Source organism: Triturus cristatus, chromosome 11, assembly GCF_964204655.1.
Source record: "Triturus cristatus chromosome 11, aTriCri1.1, whole genome shotgun sequence".
NCBI classification, from domain to species: Eukaryota; Metazoa; Chordata; class Amphibia; order Caudata; family Salamandridae; genus Triturus; species Triturus cristatus.
Genome location: NC_140594.1, coordinates 891,375,555 through 891,393,519, shown reverse-complemented (window position 1 = coordinate 891,393,519; position 17,965 = coordinate 891,375,555). Strand labels below are relative to the sequence as shown.

The 17,965-nt window shown below is 42.1% G+C and overlaps 1 protein-coding gene across 7 annotated transcripts in view; it reads right to left on the bottom strand.

Annotated features, from left to right (window-relative positions):
• Positions 1-17,965, bottom strand: part of PLCH1 (phospholipase C eta 1) — a 944,957-nt gene that overhangs the window by 393,670 nt on the left and 533,322 nt on the right. For all 7 annotated transcript variants that reach the window (XM_085634800.1, XM_085634805.1, XM_085634802.1 and 4 more), the window contains one exon: positions 2,540-2,669. In XM_085634800.1, the coding sequence (XP_085490926.1) occupies positions 2,540-2,669 (130 nt within the window). The remainder of the gene's footprint in view (positions 1-2,539; positions 2,670-17,965) is intronic.

Sequence of the window (17,965 nt, the reverse complement as noted above, 5' to 3'; positions counted from 1 at the left end):
CTGCCTGGGAAAGTGTCCTTTTGAACTGTTATGCTTTTCCCACAATGTGCTATTGTTCAATGCTCTGCCACCCGAAGTTAAGGTACTTTGTTGAGCGGACCTAACTGGTTCTCTGTAGGTGGCCCACGCACCACTGTTGTCGGCCTGAACTTGTGATTTTGTCCCGATCTGGTGCAACCACATATCCCCAATAGTGCTTTTTGTTTTTAGGCACTAGTTTTTGCTATAAAATTTAAAAAATCAATATGTCCAGTTCTACTAATTGGATGTTTTAAATATTGGTCTTCTTTTATTTATTAAAATCAGAGGTATTTTTAAAACCTGTTTTGGATTTTTTGTGTGTGTTGTCACAGTTTCTGTTTGAAGTGTTACTTAAATACTTTACACACAGCCCATAAGTTAAGCCGGACTGCTCTGTGCCAAGCTACCAGTGTTTGAGTACAGGTTAATTTAGGGTTGGCCTCTTACCTCACTAGCACTGTGGTTGCAGCTTGACCAGGGCTTACACCCAAGTCAACCACATTCCAATTTCTAACAGGAGTTAACTGACAAACTGCTGCTGTTGTTGGAATTACATGTTTTTCCTGCATTTGTAAATATTTTATAAGCATGGATGAGGAAGATGTTTGAGAACTAGCGAAAATGTGCCCTAGTTTTAGCTTTCTAGCTCACTACCCATAAGATCTAGAAAGAAAAGTACCCCCTTATTTTGTTCTTTTTTTGGCAATCTCCAGTGTAAGAAACCTCATCCTGTTTTACACCTTTGATTCCATCAAGATGCAATTCAAGAGTGCCACTCTTTTGTCATAAATACATATTGTTAGTGTTCTATTTTTTCACTAGACCATTGTGGGAAAGGTGCAGTTGAACACTAGGAAATCAAATGACACGCTGCTGTTTAAAGTACAAGTTTTCCTCAGAATGTCAGACTTTTTCGCACTCGACAGAGGATACTAGCATGATCTTACAGAAAATGTGCTCTCGTTTTGCACGTTCCATAACCTCTATGATAAAATCACGAGACAGAACAGTTTTCTCTCAAACATGGTTTATCAAATCCCTGCAGACAGTCAGCATTTTCCACAGGGTGAAATCACATGAGAACTCACCATAATACCTAAAATAAAGTATAGCGTCCCAAATTATTTATATTGTCACTAAAATCTCATATCATGCTTAATATGTGCTCCTTTTTGTGATTCTCAAAACCTGTCATTCACTTCAATAATTTCAATGAGAATCATGCCCCTAAGTCCTGTAATGGCTGCCATAACTTATTGCCCACGTTGTGACCAGCCAATCAGGGGTGGTCCCTTCGGTCCCCCCATTTGACCCTGCGGGTCAGGGTGTACCTTCCCTGTCCCCTTTTTTTGCATTCATTTCCAGGATGTAGGTTACATATCCCTGAGTGCTACAATGACTGGGACAACATATTTTTCATTCTGAGGTCAGCCAATAAGGATTGACAAGTCCCCTTTTATTTGGCCAAACAAAATGTATCTGGACACCAATAAGGATTGACAAGTCCCCTTTTATTTGGCCAAACAAAATGTATCTGGATACCAACAATCCAAATATACCTAACTTTTTAACCCCTTCATGTCCAACCCACGCCCATCTTTAAATGCTAATTTCTTGAAAACTGCTGAACTGAGCTACACCAAATCTGAAAAAGCACGCTGAGTAAGGTTCTACACTTGTGCCAAATTTGGTGGGATTCTGTTCAGCCCTTTTTTCTGTGCCGGAAGGCAAACTCTACTACGGGAATTAAACTGTGAAATCCCATTTTTGGGTCGTTGCCCCCTTTTTCTTGGCACCAACTTGATAGATGAGCGTGAAACTTTCCTTAAAGGAGCCTAAGGAGTAGAACTTTTTGGGGTAAAGTTTTGTGCAGGTTCGTCAAGCGGTGCTAACATCATTAGGAAAACAATAAACACCTTTCCCATGGAAAGATATACTTTTAAGTTTAGGGGTCAAAAAACTTAATTTGGAGTCCACCCTCAGTGCAGCTGAATGCAGGACACACTTCTTGTCTTTTGCCTAACTCTTGCAGGTTCATTCCTGCACTTCTTTCTCCCTTTGTCACTGTTTTCCTACCTTTCCCTTCTTTCTTCTTTCTCTCTTTTCTTTCTGAAGATGAAAAATAAGTCCTGGTTGCCAAAAAAGAGTACAGGTTCCCCTTACCCCTGAGACCACCTGCTCAAATGAAGCACTGTAGCACATTGTTCCCAGTACAATTATTTTATTGGTTTCTACAAGGGGTAATGCTGAGGCTTTTGCAAAGCTCATTCTAAATATACTTAAGTGAAAAACGTACATTTTAAAAGATTTCCTCAAAGCTCTGATTGCTCTGCTAATATAGGAGAAAATGGAATAGGGTACTTTAAAGTATTCATAATGGATAATTATTAGTGTTCTTTACCTAGTTTAAAGAATTAATATAAATAAACAATGGTCCATTCCTTATTATATTGCACTTTTGCAAGCTGGCCATTGATCCCTGCAGACATACAAAATAGGATGGTTGGAATAAACTTACCTGAAACATCTGTCGGACCTTTCTACGTGGTAGGTTGACATTCAACTTATGCATCAGTTGATATATCTCTTCAATATTCAGCAGGCCATCCCTGTTCTTGTCCGCTTCCTCAAAAGTTTGTTTTACCCATGTGGAGATATATTAAGGAAATTATAATCTATTCAAAGATAACTTGCAAAACATCAATGAGTCACAGGATGAATTACTGAAAAATATTAGTGTGCTGATGTAATTGTGTACACAAACAATATCAGGACCAGATTCACAAATAAAACCTGTACAAATAGTGGTTGTAGCCTTCAGACTACAGTCTGTGCAGGTGAATGCATTTTCTCAAAATGCAACAAGTGTGAATGACCAAACATACTCAAATGGCCAGGCATACACCCTGTCCAGCACATATACTTCAGGTGATTGCCCCTGCTCTCTTCAGACCAATCCACTGGTGTGGCATGCTGGGAATTTGGAAAAAGACAATTTTATGTTCTTTTATTCTCTCTCCATGGGATAATAATTTCTGCCATGGAGTAACCCCTTCTCCTTAGACCTGGGAGAAAATTAAATGACACTCCATTTCGGGAATTTAAGGTTACGCGTTCTATACAAAATTCTAGAAATTAGGCCATTATGCTACTTTGCGTAATTACGTGCCATTTGTGGTAAAAATGTAAGGCAAATGCGCAATTCACTGGAAACACAAGAGGACAACAGAACACAAGCAGATGCTGTTCCTTGTGCTCTTGTTTTTTGCTCTGTCTTTTGATTTGAGGGAGCATTTCATGCTATAATGTAATGTTAAAGGACAGATTTACATTGCGTGTCATTTTGCTGAAATTGTGCGTAACTACACAAAGGCAAGTTGAGCAACTTTCACACTGCTCTGTTTACTTACGCTCCCATGAAATATGGTGGTATTATTCCAATGCCAACCTTTATGGTCACGATACCAGCATTTTGCAGGCATGCATATCTCTGAGCTTCCAGGAAGGGAAACAGTCTGCAAATTGTTTGTGAATGCCCACAGGTATGAGGCCATTTGAATACCCATTTGCCCTTTCGTCCCCCTGGAATGTTCGCTGTCCTGCCCCCTCCATATAATCATAGAATAATGGCATGTTAGGATTCCACTCAGGGAGACTAGGAGCAGGATAAGGGGGTACCGAAGGCTGGAGCAGAGCAGCTACAAGGACTGAGATCTCCACAGCAGGTTGGAGTATATAGAAACTCTTAGCAGCTGGAGCATATATTGAAAATTCCAAAGGCATCCTTCAGGTTTAGGGACAACAGAAGCAGGTAAGCGCACACACATTGTTTCCAGGTCCTTAAAAGCAGATACACGACCAGAGAGATGGTACCTTGTATCATTTGTGTACTGTATGGCTCCTACTCAGTTCGCCACATGCATGGCGTCGTCCACATTTGTTGTTTTGGTTAACTTCCTTGATTTCACATATCCTTTAATATACTTACCTCTTAGGTGAATTCTGAGATTAATTTACCTTCCGCATTACCTGAAGATTCGGGGCACGGAGGTCACGTGGCTGTGGTCTGGCAGGGTCTGCAGAGCTGGTTGTTCCTTTCCCGGGTTTTTTCTCCAGGTGCGTGCTAGGGCTTAGCATTGCCAACGTCCTGAAGTAACTGGTAAGTCACTCCATCTACTATTGTATGATATTAAGTTTTCTTCAATGGCTATTGAATCCTTATGGTAACTGTGGTTTGCACCTCTTCACATTAAAGAGCAGGCCCAATCTAGAAGTCACTATTAAATGTATTATTTGTACAAGAGCTAATGCGAGCCCCCAGTGACCGGTGACCACAAAATAATTGTATCTCCTCCCTTTCTATACCCCATTCAGCCCACACAGGAGCCTGCCTTGGAGTATGTGTATCTGTATAAATATGTATTAAATGGTGGATAGTCAGTATTTGTAAATCTAGTTCGTAAGTCACAATGTTCTCTCAAATCAGCTCCATGAGTGATTGAAACTACTCATCAAAGCGTATAAATGCCTATAATTGAGAGTTGCCCCTTGTTATCATCACTAATAGCTATATATTAGCAATGTGCCTATGTGTGTTCAAAGACAGCGATTGTCACCTCTTCTCAGAGCATACATATTCCTACCAGTAAGATTTATTGTGTCACCATCTTTTAGTTACTTCTTATTCAAGCTCACAATTTAGGGTACAGCAATGCATGCAGGTTTCCCTCTCTATGGCCCTAGTATCAACACATTTCCCTGTAGGCACAGAATGGGTAAACCTTTTTAGGTCTCGCCTGAGACAGCGCTTTAGCGCTGCTCTGGCGAGACTTATAGTAAGCGAGTTTTGGAAGTGCAAACAGTGGCTTTTCAGGTCTCCAAATACAGTGCATGTGCATCGGCCGGGCGCGCGCACCATTTGGAGGCCTGAAAGCACTCGTTTGCTTTCACTTTCGCGGGCCGCACGGCCGCTTTGATGTGATCGCGATCGCGATTACTTTCACACATTAAACACGGCACCCAGTGCGTTTTATTTTTTTTACAACTCTCACAAATGGCCTCCCTTCCCTATCCCGTCTCGGCTCTCTGCCCAAAGCTGGTCGTTGGCAACAAACTCAGGCACTGTCTATACATCGGTAGGGGGTCTGTTCTTTATTCTAAATGACAAACGGGTAGCTTTCATGTGGTCAGGAAAATGTGTTACCTATTTTAGTCGGAATCTTTATTCATGGAACTGCATCAGACTGCTTGCCCAAAACATCAGTAATTGTTACTGTAATTGTATTTACATTATAGCGCTTACTACCACTGACAATCTGCGTTGAAGCACTTTTCATCAATTTGTCTCCATTCATCAACTCGTTTACCGTCTGCTTCTGGTTTAAGAACAAACCGCTATTACACAAGTTCTCCATTTTAAAGTTTCATGAGAACATTATTCTTCAAACAAACTACTGACTCATAAACGATTCCGCCCCGGGACTTGTTGTGCCAAGTAACGATAAAAGTGCTGCCTCTAACAGTGTCCCGAGCGAAACACGCGACCAATTAACACACCAATGAATGCCCTCTCCCCAAAAACACACACAATAAATGAAAAAGTTATCTTGTGAGGACCAGAATAAACACAGTTCATGCGGCTTCCGAACGCCGATAGGCAGCCCTTCTCTGGCTCAAAGGGGTGTGAATAAATACACCAGTTGTGTCTGTCACGCGCGTCGCCCTTCTCGTTGTACGCCACTCGGCTCCGCCATTTTGCACGTGACTCCAGAACCAGTGAAAGAAAGCAGCACGCCTTAGATGGCTCTTTGAAGAGATGAAAGGGCAACAAAAACACATATCCACGGGGCGGGAACATTGTCTGCCATTTAACTATCACAAATTGAGCACGTAAAACACGAGCGCGAGGCCATCATTCGGCTTCACATGAGAAGTCTATAAACGTTGTTGCCCGGGGGGTCGTTTGGTGAGCTCTGGGTCACCCGACTGACTACTCTGACTAGTAATTATCCATCACGTACTTTGATAAAATGGATTCAACAGGGAACAAGCATTTGCAATGCAATAGGTCTCGCAGTTATACGAGTTTGAGCTATTGGCATTATAAATAACAGTGCCTTTTATTTTTTATGTGTTAAAAAAACCAAACTTAAATAAAAAGCATTGTCAATTCAATTCAAATAGACTTTATTCGGATTTCAGCAAACCATCCATAAAAGCACAAAAACAAAATTTTTAAAATACACATTTGCCAATAGCTCAAACTCCTATAAATGCGAGACCTATTGCATTGCAAATGCTTGTTAATACAGCAGGTCCTATATTCCTCCGCTAGTGAGAGGTTAGCGATGGAGAGGTAGAGCTCCTGCTTCTTGGAGCCATCTCCTTCTGTGGCGCTGGTACCAATGCCTCGTCTCTGCTTTCTTCTTTATGAACCTTATTGCTTAGGAGGTGGAAGCTGATAGCAATAGGGATGCGGGAAGCAGCGGTTACATTCTTGAGCCCTCTGTGTGCACACCGTCATGCTTACACCACCCATTGGCTCTTTTTTCATGAAGTCTTTTCCCCTGTGGAGGCAAAAGCATTTCTTTGCGAGAAAGTCTTGACTTCAGCAAGCGAAGGGAACTGTACCTCATTGGTTCCTTCACTTGCTGAGAAAAACAGACGTTTCCTGACTGGGCCATCATTTGCCTCCATCATCTGTTGTCGCAGTGTTGGAGAAAAGCTAGTGATTGTGCTGGCATAATGCAGTCATACCCCCACCTGTTTTTTTCTTTTGCAGTTGACAGTGGTGTTAAGATTCCTCATGCAAATGCACTTTTAATCCTGAAGGGGTATATTTCAGATAGACAACCGTAAAAACAGCAAAAACAGAATATTCCCCAAATCAATTACACACATTCCAACACACTGTAAATAAACTACTGTCATATGCTCTGCATATCACAGATAGCCACACGGCTAAAAAAAAACAATGAAACACTACAAACCTGTTTCCTCAATGGCAGACAGAAAGAAACATTAGACAAAAAATGCAATGAGTGACAGTGCAAACGGAATGAGCTGGCAGGTCGGGCTGGACTGTTCCTACTGGCGCATATAATTTCTCCTCGCCAAGAGTGGCTCAGGTGGTCAAAAAACGATGGACTGGAATTCTTCTAAAACAATTAGCAGGGTTGAGATTTCTGCCAGCATCCCATCTATCAAATTGCCTTGTCTTAATAGGAGAAAGAGCTGTTGATTAGGTACCTTTCAAAATCAACACATGCCCCTGGCCGCTGATAGCATTATCGGGTCTCCCAAAGAGCAAACTGTCTGAGCTGCATTTAATCTAAGCCTGTAAACCAAAGGTCCAAAGGGATATCAAACTGCACGAAATTCTGAAATAATACAGGCATCCACTTTGTATGTGAGTGCCCACAGACAACCGTTTTAGCTCATTTCCATTGGACCAAGCCTTTAACTCAATTTATATTACAGTTGCATACCCTACACATTAGGCTTTTGCAAATGTGCCAATTATCTATTCTGGCCCTAATTGGAAATCAATGGAGCAGGACAATGGTTTTCTGTACAATGTCTACATTTACTCCTTTAAAGTTAATTACTTTCAAGCAAGCACATCACCGATTATAAATTCAGGTTATATTTCTAATTAGAACCGAGACTCGCCATTGAAACCCCACCACAGTAAGTATCTAGGCATGGCATTTTAGGATGATGGAAAAGAAAGGCCATTTTACATAATTATTCATAATTTTATTCTAACACACACATGGCTCATTTAATATAAATGTTGCTTGATGCACAAGGGATTTTCTTTCCTAACGAATGCTTTTCTTTTATATCTTTCTACCATAGAGTAATCGGCACCTTTTCATCTCCTCTAGGACATACCAAGTGTTGACAAAATTACCATGAAGTTTTTTACATCACATGCAGCATTTTGCAGACTCCACTTTTTTAAACAATTATTATTATTATTATAGATGTTGCTTTTTTGAAGACACTAGTCGAAAATTGAAAACGTGACAATTAAATTGGTCTCTGCATGAATAAACCGTGCACACTTTTTTAGGTCGGGCCAGCGCGCATTCGCTTCTCTGCCGATCTGCTGTAGTGGAGTAGGTAATAGAATCCCCGCCCACTCTCTGCCCATATTTGCCATTGGCTTGTGTCACTGTCTGTCCTAAATGCTGGCTTCTGATTCGTAAATCGGCTTGTTAGCCCCTCCTCAGGACCGCCTCCACTTCATTTGTCACCTCCCATGGCCACTGGCCCCTTTACTTCGTTTGTTACATAGTACGTGTTATTTAGACTGTGAGCACTATTTTCTTTATCCAGTTTCTCTTACTGAAGGCATGACGTGCTTTGTTGCCTTCTTTAAAACCCCACCCTCCCTCCCATTCTCCGTGCCTTCTTTACCCTCCCCCGCCATCCCCCCGGCCCACCTGCCCTCCAGTTGTCTTTTGAGGCATTTTAAACACCTAAACAAATATGAAATCTGTGCGTGTAGTGTTTGCTCTGACTCAAAGGAAATTATTTGTCCTCTTATTTATTAGCAGTTCATACTTTCTATTATCTACCTCCTCCTCCGATGAAAATCTACAGGCATCCTGCTATGAGAAAAAGTGGTGTGTGGTGGAGGGGTGTCGATTCACAATTTATGGTGACCTCTGCACAGCGTATGGTTGCCTCTGCACAATCTGCACACGAGGCTCTTCACAAGCACACCCTCCCTACCTTACCGGGACTTGTTCATTCCTCTTGTGACCCCACCGTCACTGCCATTCGTTGACTTCTCTCACAGCTAGGGGGCTCCCAACACAACGTTCTACTTGCTTATGATGGTAGCGCTGCCCTGTAGCAGCGTAACGCAGAATGATGTGCCCCCCCATAGAATGTAATCGGCCCCCTCACCCCAAGTGTCCGAGAGCTGATCGATATGCATTGGTGGCCCTAGACTGAATGGGGCTCTCTGATGGGTTGCCCCTCCCCTCTTACTGTAGTGCAGGGGCTGGCGGTACACCCTGGCTGCTAGCTACCACCTTCGCAAGTCTACCGTTAAGCACCGTAGACCTGGAGTTCTTCCCACTGGGGTGTGCAGGGCACGCGGTTACTGTGGGGTGAGAAGGATATCGCGCAGGCCAAAGCTCCTGTGCATTGGCAAGGTGGTCTATGGACACAAGGGGCACCATGAGGGCGAGAAGACCCTCCCGTATACCTTGCAGTAACATCAGCTATACCAGCAGCACTTACTGGGTTCGAAAAATTCTCAGCCACTGAAAAATCGCTTAGATCACATTTCAGTCCACTATTTAGTTTTTTTTTACCCACTGTGCACTCCAGATGGAGAAACTAGATGTAAATCAATCTTGGACCTGCTACAGTATGAACAGTCAAACTGCCAGGCCACGGCTCCCGTGACGGGAAACATAAGCAATCCCAGACAGACTTTAGAAATGCCATTTCCACAGGTACTGTCTGCAATGGCACAAAACAGAAAGCTTCTGGTTTTCTTTCTTTCTACGTTTAATTAATGTACCTATCTCTTGGGCGAGGACTAATTTATCAGCGGAGAACTAGTCCAAGGTGGCTTGCAGAAGGTCCCTCCATTGCCATGCAGGCACCTGGGGTGGAGTGGAAATCCATAAATGTCAAGTCCAACTCACAACAAGGATTTTGCCTTAGGAAACGTGGCCTCTCCACTGTTGCTGACCATGCAATTCTGAGATTTGAGGCCATGGTATTTAAGCATGTCCATAACGAGGTATATGCAAGAAAGAAATGTTTACCTGGGGCAGAGCAAATTGCAGTTGGCTGCAGAATTACTCTTCCAGAAGAGTCTTAGGGGAGTTGGTGGGGGGGTGGTCCGGTGTAGAAAGCGTCTGATTACTTGCCATCTATCATTTCTTTAAAGTTTATGGTGATTTCACACCGCGACAAAAAGTAAGTTAGATGTAAGTGGCAAATGAGAACCTCCAATGCCCTCTATCAGGTGTTGAATTCGACCTACAAAGAGCAAAACCGGTGCCACTTAAAAATGTTCTACCGGTCAAAGAACACTCTACTAACTGCTCAACCGGATCACAGTGGCCTTTGACCTAAAATGGGGCACATGGCTGCTTGGAGATAGGAGTGGAGAGAGCTGCAGAAAACAGAGGTGTCAAGAGAAGCGTCCGATTTAACTGTGGTGCGCAGGAGATGTTGAGCTATTGGCATTGTAAATGACAATGCCTTTTATTTATGTTTTGGTTTTTAAAACAAATACACAATTTACAATGCCAAGATCTTAAACTCGCGTAAATGTGAGACCTATTGCATAGCAAATGCTTGTTTTAAAATGGGAAATGTAATACCTACCCACCTAACGTTATATGGAGGCATCCTTTAAATTGCTTTAAAAATAACAATTGTACCCATTTTCCCTAATTTAATAATGAGGCCAGAGTCATGCTGATATTAGGAATACCTTTGAAATACGTTAAGCACACGAGAAAAGCTCATGCACGGACAAAAAAAGTAACTGCATTTAAATAACGGTGATATGTAGCCGAGTCTAGAAATTCTCACGAACAAGCTGCAGTGTTTTCACAATGTAAATAAAAAATTGAAGGAAAATGTCTCCAAACCACTGCACAACGAGTAATCCTGACCTAGCACAATAAACGAGTATGCTGCATGGACCTTCTGTCCTATAATCCGTGCAGGGATTACAGACTGTCAGAATGTTGCGGCCAAATTACTACCTAAACTAAAGGGCTTCTGCACGTCGGCATTCCAATTGGTAACTCCCTGAAGCGCCATACCTAGATCATCATTCATTAACAAGTATACAAGCTTTACAAAATGTATTGATTGACGGAAGGATTGATTTATTGGCGGATTTGAGTGTTACTAAAATTTGAAACTCTAAAGATCTTGAGTCAAATTGTCAGCCCATAGAGCATAAGTATCGCTACATTTTATTCATCGGACGAAATGTAGTAGAAATCACCTGCCTCTGAAGCTTCCATGCAATTAAATGCACTACGAAAATTATGTGGAATCCTGTACTATATGCAGAAATGAGCAATGGGAGAAAAACAATGCTTCTTTCCAACGTAACTGGAACCATATGCTGTGGAAGAGAAACAGATCCTGGATATGCCTCAAATGTAAGTAAAATATACTAGTGCTCTCAGGGTGCTAAAAGCACATTTATTTTCTGCAAAAACATGCACAGAGGTAATTTTATTTTCACTTGAGCAACTGCGGCGCTCTCTGCACTTGCCAACACATTTTACTTATTTTGAATAAGTTGTTAACATTAAAGGTTAATTAAGGTGGTTTACTGTCGGATGAAAATATCTTAATACCTTAATGAATATATAGGCCTCTTTGAGCCAAGTGCATTTTTTGTCATTAATTTAAAAAGTTCCTGGTTTAGAGTATTAAAGTAATCTAGCTGTGTAGAAACACCACCAGATGAAGGTTCTCAAATGGTTGAGGAAGTAAACATGAACAATGTTAACAATATATCTATGATATATATTACACTTTCTAGTATAATTTAGCAGAAGAATATATTAGAGTGTCAAAACTACCCCTGATAACAGGAGGGAGTCAGAACCCTGTGTGTCTGGACATGGAAATAGGATAGTTCTAAGGACAACACGACTGCACAGTCATTCGACTCATCATCGCTTGGTTAGTCTGCCTTGTAAGGTTGTAAGGGGGTGATGTTTGCAAATGATATTCTACTTAGGGTCACAGACATGGAGATATCTTTCTTTGACAATGATGGCTGAGGGAGTACCGAAAGGTTTAGGGCTTTAAATTAATCTTAACAAGTGAATGAGCCTCAACACCACATTGAGCCCTGTAGAACTGCACTCCTTTTCAGAATCCATCGCTTTCCAATGGTCTGCAGATGCAATCACAATTTAAAAACTATTCAACTGTCCATGCTGGAAGTTACTAGAGATGCTAATGTGAAACTCCTCCAAAACATTGTTACAACTGACTTGTCCATCTGGAGACATTAGACTTTATCATGGGTGGGATGTATGGCAGTGTTTCAGATGTCCTTACTTCTCAAAATACCTTCATCTACCAGGAGATCCCCTTGAGCTTCCAGAAATAACTTTTGTTGTGTTTCCAGACATGTTGTTGCAAATTCATTTGATATGCGCCATGTCTTCTATGCTCAGAAATGGGAGGCCTACATGAACCAGACTTGGTGAAAAATCAACAAGCAGCATTACTGAACTATATTTTTAATGGGCCCCTCTGAGATGGATAAACAGTCGTGCATACCTGACCACATGTTGAGAAGGAGACCACTTTGGGGACTACCACAGCTGGCAAAATATTGGAGTGACTCGAAACTCCCCATCGCTGGACTGACCAGACCAAATTTAAGGGTGTGAGGTTACTTACACCTCTGCTGTAATTTTACATATTTCCATCCCACTATTACCCTATTATGGGGAACACTGATTTTGTCACAGACCTCGAAAGACAAGCATTTATAAAATTGAAAGAGAGAGGTTGTATAACTCTGAGAGATCTCTTTCACAATGGAGAGCCTAAAACCTTTGAACTGGTAAAGCAAAACTTTGGAGTATGTGAGGACGAGAGGTTCCATTATACGCAACTCCAACACTGAATGCAAAACCTGCTGGTCAGGGTGGATGCCGTATGATATGTCACAGCTTGTTAGATGTTATTGGTATGCCAGACAGGTAGGTAAACACCCACTGACTGATCTATGGCATAGTCAATGCATGATGCATGGAGATTTGGGATGGGGAGCGGCAATTACATTTACATGAAGAACATTTCTGAAACAACAAACAACTTTGCTACGCATACAGGTGGACGAGAATACTTATAAATTCTTAATCAGATGGTAATTTATCCCAAAACATCTTCATAACATACATACATAAAAACTGTGGCATGCTGGTATGTTCCGGGGGGGGGGGGGGAACACTCTTCCACACTAAGTGGGCTTGTCCACCCTTTTAAGGACAAGGAAGTCCAGATTTCAAGAAATGTGGTTATTAGTTGAGTGGTATGAGCCCCACTCAAGTAATAACAAAAACAATCCTTGTTAGGGTGAACCACAGAGTAACTTACAAAACCTGTGCTAATCTTCTTGTATCGTCATGCAAAAGCAGCCAGGCTTAAGTCAGAGGTAATAACTAAAGTATGTATGCAGCACTCAAACAATAATAAAGTAATAACACAACACAAGAAAAAAAACAATTTAAAGAAAAAGGGTAAAGTTTAATTAATAAAATGACACCAAGATGAAAAGAAATTAAATAAATAGAATTGGAGTTACGAATTGTATTAGTTGTAAGTAAAAATAGCACCAAGAAGCAGGACGCACAAAGTGCAACTCACGTTTATCTGCTAGTGCCGGACCGGATCACAGTAAAACGTTCAAGGCAATTGCAATAGAGCGCAGATCAGATACAGGGACCAGGTTCCTCCCGGTGGGAAGTTTGTCTTTTAACTTAGTCCAGTTGTCCCACAAGAAGCAATCACTGAAGTTTCAGGCCTCGTCAGAACTTCACAATGGCGGTGTGGTCGTCGTCATTGTGAAGAGCCAGTCAATGATCAGACCTTTGTGTTGGCAGAAAATGTGGAGCTTGTTGATGCCACTGTTAAGAGCTCTGGACAGTGAAGCCCTTTCCAGACACAGGGCCCAGTCACGTCACCGGTCCAATGCAGGGTCCGTATTGGCCTGGATGTAGTCCTCTTACATTCATAAGGTGACTGGGGACAATTATTTTTAAGGAAAAGAGTAATAAATCACTGGTTTTCCTCTTGGAGTACAGTCCTTGCAGTTCTTGGTGTGGTGAAATACATTCTAACACCAGCCAAAGTTCCAGGACCTGGAAGAGCACCAGTTGGGGGTCAGGACTCACTCCAGCAGAGGCAAGCAGCAGGGTCCAATTGGTACTGGTTAGCTAGGCAGGTGCAGGAAAAGGCCTCTGGGAGCTTGTTGTGTCACTGTAGCCTGACCCTTGGAGTTACTTCTGGGGTTCTGGATTCAAGGCAAGCTGGTCCAGTCTTTTTATAGGCTTCAGACAGCAGGTCAGTCCTTTTTTGAAGTCTCCATTGATCCAAGAGTGTTCTGATAAGAGGTTCTGATGGTGCCACTGTTATTCCCTGTGCCAGCCTGTGTGTGGGGGTCAAACCCTTTGTCTAACCCTAATCTGGCTCTGGTTAGTTCTCCCCCTTATCTGAAGTCTGGGTATAATCGGTCTGTGGGAACACAGGGCAGACATGTCCAGCTGTAGGCTGCAATTGGCAATGACAGGGCAGGCATCTTCTGAACTCAGAAAGGAAGTGGGTACAGCCCCCACTCTTTTCTCTAGAGCCAGGAAGGACTGAGTGCACCCTTCAGGCCATCCTGCTCAGTAGAAGAACACCCGTCCACACCGAGGCCCATTTGTCCCCTGTCTGGAAGGAATACGCGGTTGCAGGACACAACCACGGATGCCTAAACCATGCTTTCATTAACAATGCTGTCGAAACAACAAATGCGTCTTAATCACGCATTCCTTTACCATGCAAGTCTTTCCAATGACTTGCCTTGGGGAAAGCGCTGGACTTTGGAATAGTATTTACTATTCCAACTTCAGTCGGTGCAACAGTAGGGAAAGCGTTGGACTTTAAAGTTGGAAAGACAGGCGTGGAAAAGGAATGCATTCTTGTCCCGACTGCATTGCAAAGGCAACGCGTGGTTCGCCTGTCATTGTAATTGATGTTTCCTGGAATAGACATCATACCACAGGAGAACAAATGACAGTCATGTGACCCTGCATCCTGGACCCTGGCAGAAGGCACATTTGGATTATTCAGGAAAATGGCAACTTTATAAAAAATTGCATGTTCTGAATAGCAATTTAAAATCGGACTTTACCATTAAAATGGGTTGTAAAATAACATTTAAAATGAGTGAAAGAAGTAGTTCTGTATCTGTTCCCAAACTGAATGTATTGCTTATTAAGTGTGACAAGGTAACCCAGTGTCAGTCTATGAGAGAGCTAATCTTGCTGCAGTGAAAAATGACTTTGGGGCTTTTCCACTGCCAGCACATGTAAAACTTAAGTACACATGTCTTGCTTTTTAAATATCAAGCAATCTGACCTATGAGGCTATAAGGCCTACCTGAGGGGTGACTTTTAACTATTATAAAGGAAGGTCGAAATGGCAGTTCAAAACTGCACTACAGACTGCGGTGGCAGGTCCGAGACATATTTTAAAATGTTACTTCATTGGGTGGTACAATCGGTGCTGCAGCCTACTTGTAGCAATTCATTTACAGGCGCTGGGTAAATGTGGTACAGATTACTTGGGACTTAGAAGTATATTAAATGTGATGATTACAGATATACCAGTTTTACCATGTTTGGAAGAGAGAACACAAGAACCTTACCACTGGTTTGTAGGAGTAAAGTGTGCAGAGTCCTAAGGGCAACAAAAACTTGTTCATCGAAAAATAGAGTAGTGAAGGAAAAAATCTGGTGGAATACCATACAAAAGATTATCATTTTCAAAACAGATGAAGCAAGAAGCCACTGTCCAGAGGTCATTATACTGGGACCCCCTTCGGAGTAACAGTATCCAGTGTATTGCAGAAGGGAGAAAATCATATCTCACATGCTATTGGCAGGAAGCAAAGAGGTAATTCTACCTAAATATGAGACAGCAATTCCACCTTCTGAAGAGATGTAGTGGAGGAAACCTCTGGTGGTTTTTGGCAGTAAAAACTGGGCAAGAAGCACTGGGGAGGGGTAGAGATATCCGAAAATAGTGGAGCATATTGCTTTGATACCTTGCCAGATATTTTAAGAAACTGCACTTTCCAAAGAGACTAGGTATACTGATCATTATAGAAACCTCCAAACGGTATGTGGCATGTGGTACCACAATGGAGATTAACTAGTCTGATGTATTTGTTAAAGGGAACATGGCTCCACCTTCTTGGGAGGGAAAACCCAGTGATATTAAGAAAAGGTGATGGTTAATGATGCTGAGCCGGTCTGAACTCAGGTGAGGGATAGGATGGGGGAGTTGAAGTTAGAACTTCCTTTACAGATAGGAAATGTCCTTCTAGAAGTTGTAAACTGGAATAGATATATACTTAAAGTAAAATGTTACTTTATAGATTGTCGAAAACAATGTTGTGCACGAACACCAAAGCATGACAGGAACTGGCATTAAACCATTTTGATCTTTTACATTTTAGATTAGGGCTTTCCACGTGTCCTGGTGAATGCCCAGTACCCTAGTGGGCCACCAAGGGCAAGAAACATGTTATCCACTCCAATTACACTATGGAGAATCACATCCGAGTACATTGTTGTTATTAATCTCATCATTGATTCCATTAAAATGGTCAAGAAATCTTCTTGGCATAGGATATCCATAGATAATATTAACACTTTTATTGGACCAACCATAAATCACTTTGAAAAACCTGCTGGTTGCATAAACCCTTACAGAAAGGGGAACGTTCATCAAGGCGGTTGAACTGCTGTTCAGGAAGGCTGTAGAACAGAATTTAAAAGATTGCCACAAAGTGCCCCACATGGCTCCACTTGGGTATTGACCTGCCACCCCCCACCCAACAAGGCAAGGGACCCAATGAAGAAACATGACATCTCTGTGGGTGAGATCCCTGTATCCTAACAACGAATGAACCCCAAAATAGGACTGTAGTCTAGAAGGAGCTAAATAAAGCAACATAGGTAGCCAACTTAGACTCCTTTATGGGAACATTATGCCTTTTTTGGCTGTGGCGAGGTCGGAGAGGGTGTATGATGGGCCAACCAATCTCTCTTCCCCTTTGTTGATACCCAGTATCTGCCCCCATTGAAAGCAAAGGCTCCAGAGGGGCGCTGGCACAAACCCTTTGAGGTCTGTACTACTTTACGAACGAGTGCAAAAGCAGTATCTTCCAACACCTCGAGCTGTCATATTGTGTACACTGCCCATGATGGTACAGTTTTGTGTGGGTTTGTTCTTGCTATGTGTCCGATGGTTTTATTAATTTGTCTGCAGCCCTTTGAAACTAACTGTGCCCTCTCTTTCAAAATGATGTTTATCAAGTTCAGTGAACAATCTAATGGAATTACAGTGGAGCAGGTCTGATTACAATGTATTTGTCACATGCAAGAAAACTTGTTCAACATCATCGGTGTGACACAAGCTCTGGTTCGCATCGTATTTTTACAACAGAAGAATGTAAATTCAATTGGCTCTCGTGAAGTAGTGTTGTATTTTCTCAAGTGTCAAATACGACATGTCGTTTTAATACATCGTACGTGTTTCCTTTGATGAGGACAATGTTGCTCTCAAACAGGCATATTTAGCAAGTTTTTTCCCCCAGCAACACATAATGCTGTGTGCATTACTGCAAGTGGCTGGCGTCTTCTGACCAGGCATGAAGAGAGAAGCAAACGCTTCCCTTTCTCGCATCCCAGGCAATCTTGGAGCATTCACCCGGCATTTCAAAGCAATGCAAGTAACATGATACAGTAGGTCAGAGACTTCCAGTACAATACGTTATTGTGCTCCGCAGGGAAGGAAAGCATTGGACAAGCCTATTAAAAAACAAACACCTCCCTAGAGCATGCAGCAAAAAGTCCTGTGAAACAAAGCGGCTGGATAAAGTTCATATACAGAATGCAGAGTCAAGAAAAGTAGTTTTCCCCAAATGTAAGAATTATTTGTTCCACCTGAAAACAAGGAGTCTTCTATCTCCACAGTTATGACCGACCATGAGTAGCAAGTAAGGCTGAGCCAAATTTACACACAAGCAAATGAGTGAATTTTGTCAGCAAATTTTCCTCACAAGAAAATGAACATCGTCCTTAACACAGGCCTCACCTACCTACTCCTTCCTCCCACAAATTGGCCTGAATAGGGAAAATCGTGAATC